The following is a 10,307-nucleotide window of genomic DNA, read 5'->3' as shown; positions in this document are numbered from 1 at the left end:
GTGGGGGAAAGGTAATAAGGGAGAGGAAAAAAATATGAGAAACTGAAAAAATGGAAATAAAGTGTTTGTAAATGGGGAGGGGAGGGGGGGGGGAAGGGAGGGCAGGGGCAAGGGGAAAAATGAGAATCAAGACCTATTATGTAAAGGTACAGAATCCCAATGATGAATGTAATTGTATTGTATACCTAGATTGTACCAATAACCTCAATAAAAAGAAAAAAAAAAAAAAGATTGGAAGAGAAATCCAAGAGCCAGCTGAACCAGAGGATGACTGATATTATGCTTGGCAACAAAAAGAAGAACGTCAAGTTTCCAGATGAGGATTAAATACTAGAAAAAGAAGAAGCCTTAGAAGATGACAACAAAAAAGATGACAGTATTACATTCAGTAACCAGTCAGGCTGGACTAAGAGAGAGACTGCACATATGAAGAGATACTAAATCGAGAGTTCAACATCACGGGGGAAAAGAACCAGGTACAGTTTCTGGAGAGAAAGGAAAATGCGTCATGAAACCTCCACAGGTCACCTGAACCAAGGAAACTTCTTTTGTCAACTTTACAGATATCTATAAATTATTACATCATCAACCCAAACATTTCCTTACATTTTTATTGGCAGAACTGGGTACAAGTAGTTCTATAGATGGTAAAAACCAACTTGTAATCAAAGGAAGATTTCAACAGAAACAGAAAAGTCTTAAGGTATATCAAGGAGTGTGTCACTTGTCACACATACTGATTGCTGGACACAATTCTGCAGAAGGACACCCAGCTCTATCTATTTCTTACAGTGTGAAACTTGTCATTCTCGATGCTCTGTTGCCATTATCAAAACTGGCTTTCAGGCTGTCATAGGCAAGTAAGCACAGATCCATTCCAAAGCTAACTAATTTTCTAATCATCACTGATTTTGCAAAGCATGTTCTGAGGAATTGGCTGGACAGGATTACCATCAGATTGGATATATTGTTGTATTAAAAACAAGATAGAAAAGCTGCCAAGTTCTTTGGCAACTGGTTGGCTGATCTGAAATTCTTGCCGATGCTCAAGCTGTTGACATACTTATTGCCTACTTTAACAACTGTCAGAGAAATATGATGGGTGGGGTAAGGAGATGCTTTTTTGAAATCATTCCCAGACTTCTGTAAAATGCACGATTAATTAAAGCCATTATAAAAGTGAAAAAAATCAGCATATACCCAACAGGTTGATTATAAAGGGGCTCCTAAGTGCACAGACAGTACATATTGTCTCATTTATTCCAATAGCTTGTAAATTTACTCTCTTCCTCAACAGACACTGAAATCCTGGAAGAACTTCCTAATATTTCATAAAATAATACCTTATTCACCTTTGTATATCTGACTTCTCATAGATACTTATAGACACATATAATAGATACTCACTGTAGGAAAGAATGAATCCTATAAAAGAAAGCTTTGTTTTGGCTTGTCTATAAACTTTCAGAACTACTTTATGGTCTCCCAGAGCCAGCCTGCAGTGATACTTTCTCCTGGTCCAGAAGTCTCCAACACTGAGCTTAGCAACAACAACTCCACCCACCTTCTGGGTGTTGTGGCAGGGAAGAAGCAAGCACCACAAGACCTTTTCTTTCTGCCTCCATTTATTTCTCTCTTCCAGTACCATTTTAGTCTGTACATTTTTAACATGCAACTGTCTTCTCTGCCACATGTAGTAAAGTATGTTCTGAAATCAGACATATGATTGTTCCTATACAAACCCCTAAATTACTAGCTTTGTGGGCTTAGATACTTATTTTGACCCCTCTGGGTCTTAAGCTACACATTTGTCGAGTGAAGATACCACAAGTGTTCATGAAAGAACAAATGCAAAGATGTTTGTCATAATGCTTGGCATGTGACATGTCCAGTGAATATCGGCTCCAATCTGCTTTGATGGATTACAGTAACAGAGGCATGAGAGAAATTTGCATGCTAAAGTTGAAAATTCAAACTAAAGGAAAAGCAGATATAAGATGAATCAAGTCAATTATTAACTTTTTACTGATTAAGGGTTTAAGGGAGAAAGGAACTCATATTCTCTATAACAACAACAGATTTAGATTATTTCTTAACTAGAACCTGCACAGGCATGACATTTAATTGAGATTTCTTCGTTAATTGGGATTATTCTTTAGTTCCATCCTGGGATACATTTGGGTGAAATCTGGGGTGATTATGGGTTGTTAGTTTGTTATCGCCTGTTAGGGCTGTGTCTAATGTCCCCCCAAAAGCCACATGAGGTCATAGGAGGGGCTTTTTCAGAGATAGCTTGATCTAGAGTATGATTCATGGTGCATGTAGGGTCAAGGGCAGTAGGATTAAGTGTGTGAGTGCTACCTCCTCTAAGTAGCCTGGATTAAGATATAAGGGATAGAAAAAACTGGTTATTCTTTGTTGCTTTGCTACCTTCTGCCCACCATGAACTGTTTCTCCTCTGAGATGCCTGTCTGCTGTGCCACTATGCTTCAAAACCAGCCAATTACGGACTGAAACCTCTACAAACTGTTAGCCAAATAAACCTTTTCTGTTTTAACTATGGGTGTTGGCTATTTTGTCTCAACAACAGGATAAACAATGAAGACATCACCTAAGACTTTACTTCTATGGAAACAATGGACAGAATAGATCTAGGATGAGTCAGGAAGCTCCAAAAAGTACAAATAACCATACTGTGTGTGTGGGGGGGTAATTCTTCTCTGTTCTCCTGGCACTTATATATATTTTTGTCTCATCAATAAAATGTATTAAATTTATTATATGATATAATAAATTTCAGAGGTCAGTTGTAGAAAAGGGAAAAAATATGTGAACAAATAATTCTTGTTTTGGGGGTGAAAAAATTATAGTATGTGTGAACCAGACACATCAATACAAAACACAAACAAATTGATTTTTATTGTCAGTATGAGTTATAAAAGTGAATGCCTTCTCGGCCTTGAACTCACTATGTACCCCAAACTGGACTTGAACTTGAAGTGATCCTCCTGCCTCAATACTGGAATTATAGGCATGTACCACCACACCCAGTTTAAATTTTAAAAGGAAATTTCAATGACAAATAATTACAACAATTTTGGAAACCTGCTGAATGCATTTTATCATCAGCATTAACCCCAACTAAATAACCATAAAAAAATATTTCCATGAGTGCTGTGATGTTTGGACATACAAAATGCTCTAAAGGAGGACAATCAGTCAGAGTCATTTTGTACTTGAAACCTTGTGAAATTAATAAGTTACACACACACACACAAACCTGAAAAAAAGTAAGAAAAATTCAAAAGATGTCCTCATCTATAGACTAATTCTTTTTCTACTATTTGTTTAAAAAAATCCAAAAGGCAGGTTTTACTTTAGAAATATAAGCCTGGGCTGGTGGCACACGCCTGAAATCCCAGCACTCGGAGGTTCAGGCAAGAGGATCGCTATGAGTTCAGGAACAGCCTGGGCCACATAGTGAGTTCCAGGTCAGTCTCAACTACATAGTGAGAGACCTCGTCTCAAAATAAATAAATAAATAAATAAATGAATGAATGAATTAATGAATGAATGAATGAATGAATTTTAGAAGGCTCAAATTACAATGCAAAGTTCATTAAAATATCATAGATGTACTGACTGTGTATTATGTTCTCTGGTGTGTAGAGTTCAACAGCTACAAGTTATACATAAGCTATTCATAACTCCAACAAATGTTTACTTCTGTTACTGTTGTCAAAGAATATGTGATTTTTATAAATACTTCCAAAAAAATTCAATATAATACACTTGTATAATCAGCTGGCCAAATCTCCCCATACTTTACAAAAAGTTAAATAAGTTTTTCCTGACATCTTTCAATATAACAGTTCTTAAATTTTTCTTTTATGAGCTCTGTCTATATGTTTTTTCTTTTTATTCCTAAGGTCAAATTTGACTAAATTTTGTTAGATTCTCATCAAAGACTTTTTAAAATATTTGAAGTAATTTTATTTCACAATGCTGAAGTTAAATATATATTTTATATACTTTACCTTGAGTTCCATTCAATCTTCTTTTCCAAGCTGAGACTATTAAAACCTGAAGAAATTTTTGCAGAAAACCAGTAACTTACAAAGTGGAAAAAAAACTGAAAGGTGAGAAAGCTGGTACAAAGAGTGCTGATAACCAGTTTGGTGTCGGTATCCATATTTCATCAACCTGTAGAGAGAATTGACAGCTATAAATGCTTCAAATATAAATTGCTATCTTACAATACTATAAATTACTATAAATTATATCTATAAATTACTATAAACTCCTATAAATTACTATTACAAATTACTCTCATAATAACTTACTATCTTACAATAAATCTAGATTGTTTTCATTTAAAACAGTATATACTTCAGCCAGACGTAGTAGTGTACCCCTCTAATCCCAGCACTAGGGAGGCTGAGGCAGGAGGATTGCTGTGAGTTTGAGATCAGCCTGGGCTACAAAATGAGTTCCAGGTCAGTCTCAACTACATAGTGAGACCCTGTCTCAAAAAAATAAATAAAAAAAAATTTAAAAATTAAAAAAGTGCTTAAAAAAACCTATATACTTGTTTTTTAGAAATAAAGTCACCTACTGAAGCCAATTCACTAGAGAAAAACCAAGTCATTGACCACATGAGCAGTAACCCCACTTCATTCCCTTCCAACCAGGATATCACGATTACAATCAGTCTCCCACAGGGCCCCTTCTGACAAAATTCATGTCTTCCATGAATTCTTTTCTCATTTTTTAGTTTGTTATTGACTATAATTATTTTTAGTTTGTTGTTAATTATTAATATTTCAATTCTTCTCTGTGAGACCTTCACTAACTTTATTGCTCATTCTTTTTAGTTCAACATGTATGTGTTCATTCTGTATTAAAATTTTTTAATTGGTGGCCTTTTAGCCTAGATTTAATATTAACCAAATAATGCATAAAAGTAAGCTTTGTACATAAGTCAAACATCATTATAATTTGCTATATGAGATATAAAGTGAAAATGTTTTTCTAAGATCAAAGTAAATGAAGATCTGGAGGCCAAGTGGAGAGATAACTGAAGAAAATGGAACCACTCAGCAGACAAGAGTGCAAGTCGAATGGTAAGTGTGAGAATGGTTTGCCTGGAAAGCTTTGGAGGTTCCCTGTTGGCCGTGGAGCAGTAGATGGGCATAGGCTGCTCATTTACTTCTGTTAAAATTCAACACATACCATGACCATTTCACTAAAATATTTTAAGTTGTCATAAAACATGAGATGTGATCAAAATTAGAGTGAGTTTAATTTTTAAAATGTATTACACTAAAAGACACATTGTCGTCAGTCCCCCCTCAAAATATTCCCCTCCGTTTTGAAGGTACTTATCCTATGGTTCTTGCTATTTTCTAAAGCACTTCTAGAAGTCCTTTTCATGTCTTCAGCTGTGTTGTTACGGCTGCCTCAATGTCCTGAACTGATTAAAAACATTTACCTTGCCTGGTTATTTTGACTTTGGCAAAGACCCAGAATTGACATGATGCCAGATCTGAGGTGGATGAACACACAGTGTAATGTAAGCCTGTCTTTCCACAGGATGGCACCTGGCAGCAGCATTCACCAATTTTTGATCATACCATGTAAACACACTCACACAAAAAAAGACGTGCTTCAGGAAATGATGGGTGTTTTCAAAGTGAGAAGTATTCTGAGAAGGATTAATGGCAATATGTCTTTTACTGTAATATCTTTAAACATTCACCATATACTTTGATCATGCCTCATTTTTATGATGCAAATTATACAGTTTATGAACTGTCGCTTTAATACATCAAAAAAGCACTCAAACAATTCAACATTAAAAAATCTATTATTGCCCTTAAAACTTAGCTTTTATTAGTTCATTGTTATACTGGATGAATATTTTGTATTTTCAGCAGGCTTATTTTGAATTAGTCTTTCAGGTATATATTGACAGTCTCTCTTTCAAAAATGTTTCATTTAAAACTAAGTAGAGAGGGCGGGGGATTAGCTCAGTGGTTCCACCGCCTGCCTCACAAGCGCAAGGTCCCAGTTTGATCGCCAGTACTCCCCGCTCCACAAAAAAAACTGGAGTGCTCCATATATTCAAGCTATAGCTTCTATTAAAGGTTCCACAAACAGAAGCTGATTAAATTGTTCTTCTCCCAGCTTTGCTTCTTAATCAGCAGCTGTTTGCTTAATCAGTCATACCAAACTAAGACCTAATCCATAGATTTTTACAAATGTCCCCAGAAAATTGAGACTTCTGGATGAAAGCAGCTGCCTCTGTTCATTCTCTAGGGGAGCAGAGCCTCAAAGAGGCAAGAAAATGTAAAATGGATAAAACCAAAGGATGCTCATTAGTGACACAGATAAAGGCCATTGTTTTGTTTGTTTGTTTCGTTTTGTTTTTGTACTGGAGATCGAACTCTGAACTCTTGCTGCTGGGGAGGCAGGTGGCAGCACCACTGAGCAAAATCTCCATCCCAATAAAGGGCCTTATTATGGCTTGTGTTTAGATGTCCCCTCAAAGCCTCACGCTTCTTCGGAGGTGGCTGAATCTAGAGTGTGTGATTGATGATTCATTGTGGGGCTAGGCCCACGGGCACTAGGATTAAGGGTGTGAGTGCTACTTGCCCTAGGTAGTCTGAGTAAAATAAAAGGGCAGAAAGACCCTGTTAATTATGAACTGTTGCCTATGCCATATGCTTTCCTGCCTGGAAGCCAGCCAATTATGGACTAAAACCTCTATGAACTGTGAGCTAAATAAATCCTTTCCCCTTTAATTTTGGGTGTCGGGTATTTTGTCTCAGCAATGAGAGAAAAGTAACTAACACAGGCCTTTTGGGAGTTTAGTGATTATGAGGCATAGGAATACACTGTATGGTAAAAGTAGAGAAAATTTAGACCTGATACATATACCTCCAAATGTAGATAGCAGCTGGCAGAAGGCTGAGATACTAGCTCTCGTAGAAGAGCTATGAAATCTATATGGGAAATATTTCTGGCATAACTTACAAGACTATCTAGACCTGAAGTCTCTAATGTATTTATCCCATCTGGATTCACAGAAACTGTAGATACGAAAGAAATCCTTCTAGAAACCTGCTAAATACAATGATGTTTCTATTTTTTCCCCAAGGAAGCATAAACTGTAACTGAAGCTGGCTTATTCGTAGGGAAGAGCATGAAAGGTTTAAAAGCAGGCCTATCCACCCCCAGCTATGAAAGCCCCTCTGCTCCAGCAGGATACTCCCAGGGGCAGGGCCCTCAACAGAGCACCACCAGGGCTGACTTGGTCTTCACCTCTGCCAACAAACCATCCAACATCTGTATGTGTCCCCCATATACCAGGCACTGTGCTGGTGTTTGATACACTAAATGGATGACACATTTATAAGCTAGCGGGGAAGCACAGAAATCGATTCTCGCACAGAAGGTGGGAAGTTTGGGGTATTAAAGGGATGCACCCTGTTTTCCAGGAATACCCAGTGGTACTCCTGAGACATTTCATCATTTGTGATGACCCAAAAATAGTGAAGATATGCAAAGGTACTCAAAGCGAGGCAAGCAGATACTTTCTCTTCTATTAAAGTCTCAACAAGGTGCTTAGAGGCCAAAACCCAAAAAACTCAGTTCCACTAGATGAATTTAGAAACAATTTCCTCAAAACCAACCATTATTCTCATTTCCCTGTTAGTTATTACCGTGACAGTAACAAAGATGCCTTGGAGGATCTATCTGAATCACCACTGCATTTCCATATACAAGTTACCTCTACTTCTTCACATTCTGATATACAGCTCCCAGGCAAGAACCACTTCTGTAGTAACAGTAAAAACACTTAGGGCCAGGGAGAAAGGTCTTTGTGCTTGTCTGAGGCAAGCTGGGAATAACATCTATCTCCCTCATGTCTAGCATTCATTTTCCAATCCTCAATAAGCTCCCTTTCCTATTTTCTAACCTGATTCCAAACATATTCACAGCTCACATCTCCAGTTCTGCCTCTCCTGTAAAAATGGATTTCACCCCATTTCATCAGAAAGACAAAGTCTACTAGGCATGAATTCCCTTGGCAATGTTTATCACCTCCTCTCAATCACCCTGAACCTCTTTCTGCATCGCATAGGCTCTTTAGTCCACACTCTCAACACTGTCCACGTTACATACAACTGTGGCCCACAACGTGCACACAAGCCACTGTCAGACGGAGATAACTTTATCTTGGTGCCTGGCACCACCATCCACAACGTTGTCCTATCTCCCAACCTAGAACAGCACAGTCACCCTGGGTGCCTTCTGATTCTTTCCTTCTACAAATGACTGACTGACACATCCTTATAGACTGGAGAATACCTAATGCAGAAAACTGGATTCCAGCAAAGTTCTGAAAACTTCTCATGAGACCCTTAAAAGTAACACAAATATATGTGACTGGACAAGAAAATTAAGTAAATCCAAGGCTAGCTAAAAAACAATAAGCAGTATGTAGGTCAATAATATAAAGTAAATTTGAGAAATATTCCAACAGAAAAAATGAAACGGAAATAAACTTTTAAAAGACCCAAATAAAGATCTCAGCATACTAGTTCCCCATAAAATTTACAACCTTAACATCGTATTCCTGAAAGTTGTTGGAAAACATGAGATTTAATTAATGCAAGACAACAGTTTAAGAAGACACCACAAAATTGTCAGTCTTATTTATAATCAGGCAGGGTGGTTTGCATTTCAATCAAAATAAGAGTTCCACTTCACTGAAATTAATCGTATGCCAAAATACCTTTAGAATAGTGTAAGAGTGACTTTTAGAAATTATATCATAACATGGAGAGTTAAAGGGCTCATATTGTTAATTTGAACACAAGATTTCTTAGGACTTAAGAGACTGAACATTTAAAGAACTCTCATACAGGAAAAAAAAAAGATGAAACTTTGTTCAAAATAGCACAAATGAGAAAAAAAAAAAACTAGTAAGAAGAAAAGAGTTTAGTTTAAGGAAGAATCTTGTAACTATTTAGAAGTGTCCAGGCATCCACTACGGAAGTTGTAAAGCTAGGAGGTTTGTCAAAAGCAAAGGTAGACATCAGTCAACACACGCTAAAATGAGAGTCTAGGAGATTTCACCACAGTGGTCTAGAGGAAATGGCACACTCTCTCAACCTATGGTGCTGACCTATGTTAGTGGTTGAGGTCTTGCATAAGCAGGTAATAGCGCGCACACACACACACACACACACACACACACACACACACTGCACACACACACACACACACACACACACACACACACACACACACACAGAAGAATATAACCTGAACAAGCTAGCGAATGGGTGAAAAACAGAAGCAGGGGAAGCTAGAATAAGAACCAAAGTCATTACAGATATATTTGCACTAGGAAGTGTACCTTTAATACTGGGTGCTGTGGAAAGCACAAGACAGAGAGAACTACAGTGGACTGGGGATGCAGGTAGAAGTTGCTACCACTGTCTCAGACAGCCCAGGCTCATGCTTGTGTCTCCATGGCACAGGGCACTGAGACAACTGTGACCCAGAGAGGTACCTGGGGGACTGGGGCAGAGGGAGAAGTGGTAAACACTACGGTGTTGACAGTCCCCATGGTTCTGGCTTAGACCTTTGTCCCTCCAATCCTCAGCCCACCATAAGCACCGTACAAGGTGGGAACTCCAAGCCTGAGAGAAATCAAAAGAAACTAGGCAGTTGGTTTGTGCAAGCATCCGGGTTGGAAAAAAAGTACCAGATCAGAGTAGGGCTGTCCCATTCTTGAACCCCAGATACCATTGAGACTGTGGGCTGGAAGATTGGGGAAACTGCTCCAGAATAAAAAGAACTGAACCATAACTGACAGCCGAACATGCCAGTGACTGGAGAGAAGAAAAGGGATTGAGTCTGCCATGGAGACTGCATCAGGCACATAACATGGGCGCTGGACACAGACCAGCCAGAAGATAGCATAGAGCTTGCTGCACAAGCTGTGGTAGAGTCACAGACAGGGACCCCAAGGCTGAGACAACAACGAGAGTGGCTTCAACCTCAATCCATGGTCCCTCCGAACACCAGAGGCTCCAGAATATGGCACCTTCAAGATGGCAGCATTGACAGTCTGCTGAGGAATATTCATCTAACCAACCGGACGCTCTTCCTCTTTTTTTTTTTTTTTTGTCACTTGTTTATGTTTTATGTATTTTTTTCTATTTTCTTCTCTCTGTTTTTTTTTGGGGGGGCTTATCTGTAAGTACTTGGTTGAATGTAATTCGTTTGGTCAT

At 38.2% G+C, this 10,307-nt stretch overlaps 1 protein-coding gene and 1 pseudogene across 15 annotated transcripts in view; one reads left to right on the top strand and one right to left on the bottom strand.

Annotated features, from left to right (window-relative positions):
• Positions 1-1,289, top strand: part of LOC104873299 — a 4,743-nt pseudogene extending 3,454 nt beyond the window's left edge.
• The window catches only part of Tlcd4 (TLC domain containing 4), a 90,114-nt gene that overhangs the window by 29,385 nt on the left and 50,422 nt on the right, over positions 1-10,307 (bottom strand). For all 15 annotated transcript variants that reach the window (XM_010639908.3, XM_010639902.3, XM_010639900.3 and 12 more), the window contains one exon: positions 4,038-4,203. In XM_010639908.3, the coding sequence (XP_010638210.1) occupies positions 4,038-4,192 (155 nt within the window). In that variant the 5' untranslated portion in view covers positions 4,193-4,203. The remainder of the gene's footprint in view (positions 1-4,037; positions 4,204-10,307) is intronic.

Source organism: Fukomys damarensis, unplaced genomic scaffold (genome assembly GCF_012274545.1).
Source record: "Fukomys damarensis isolate Sample0158 unplaced genomic scaffold, DMR_v1.0_HiC HiC_scaffold_33, whole genome shotgun sequence".
In the NCBI taxonomy this organism is placed as follows: domain Eukaryota; kingdom Metazoa; phylum Chordata; class Mammalia; order Rodentia; family Bathyergidae; genus Fukomys; species Fukomys damarensis.
Note: the sequence above shows the minus strand (reverse complement) of the source record. Positions and strands in the feature narration are given on the sequence as shown.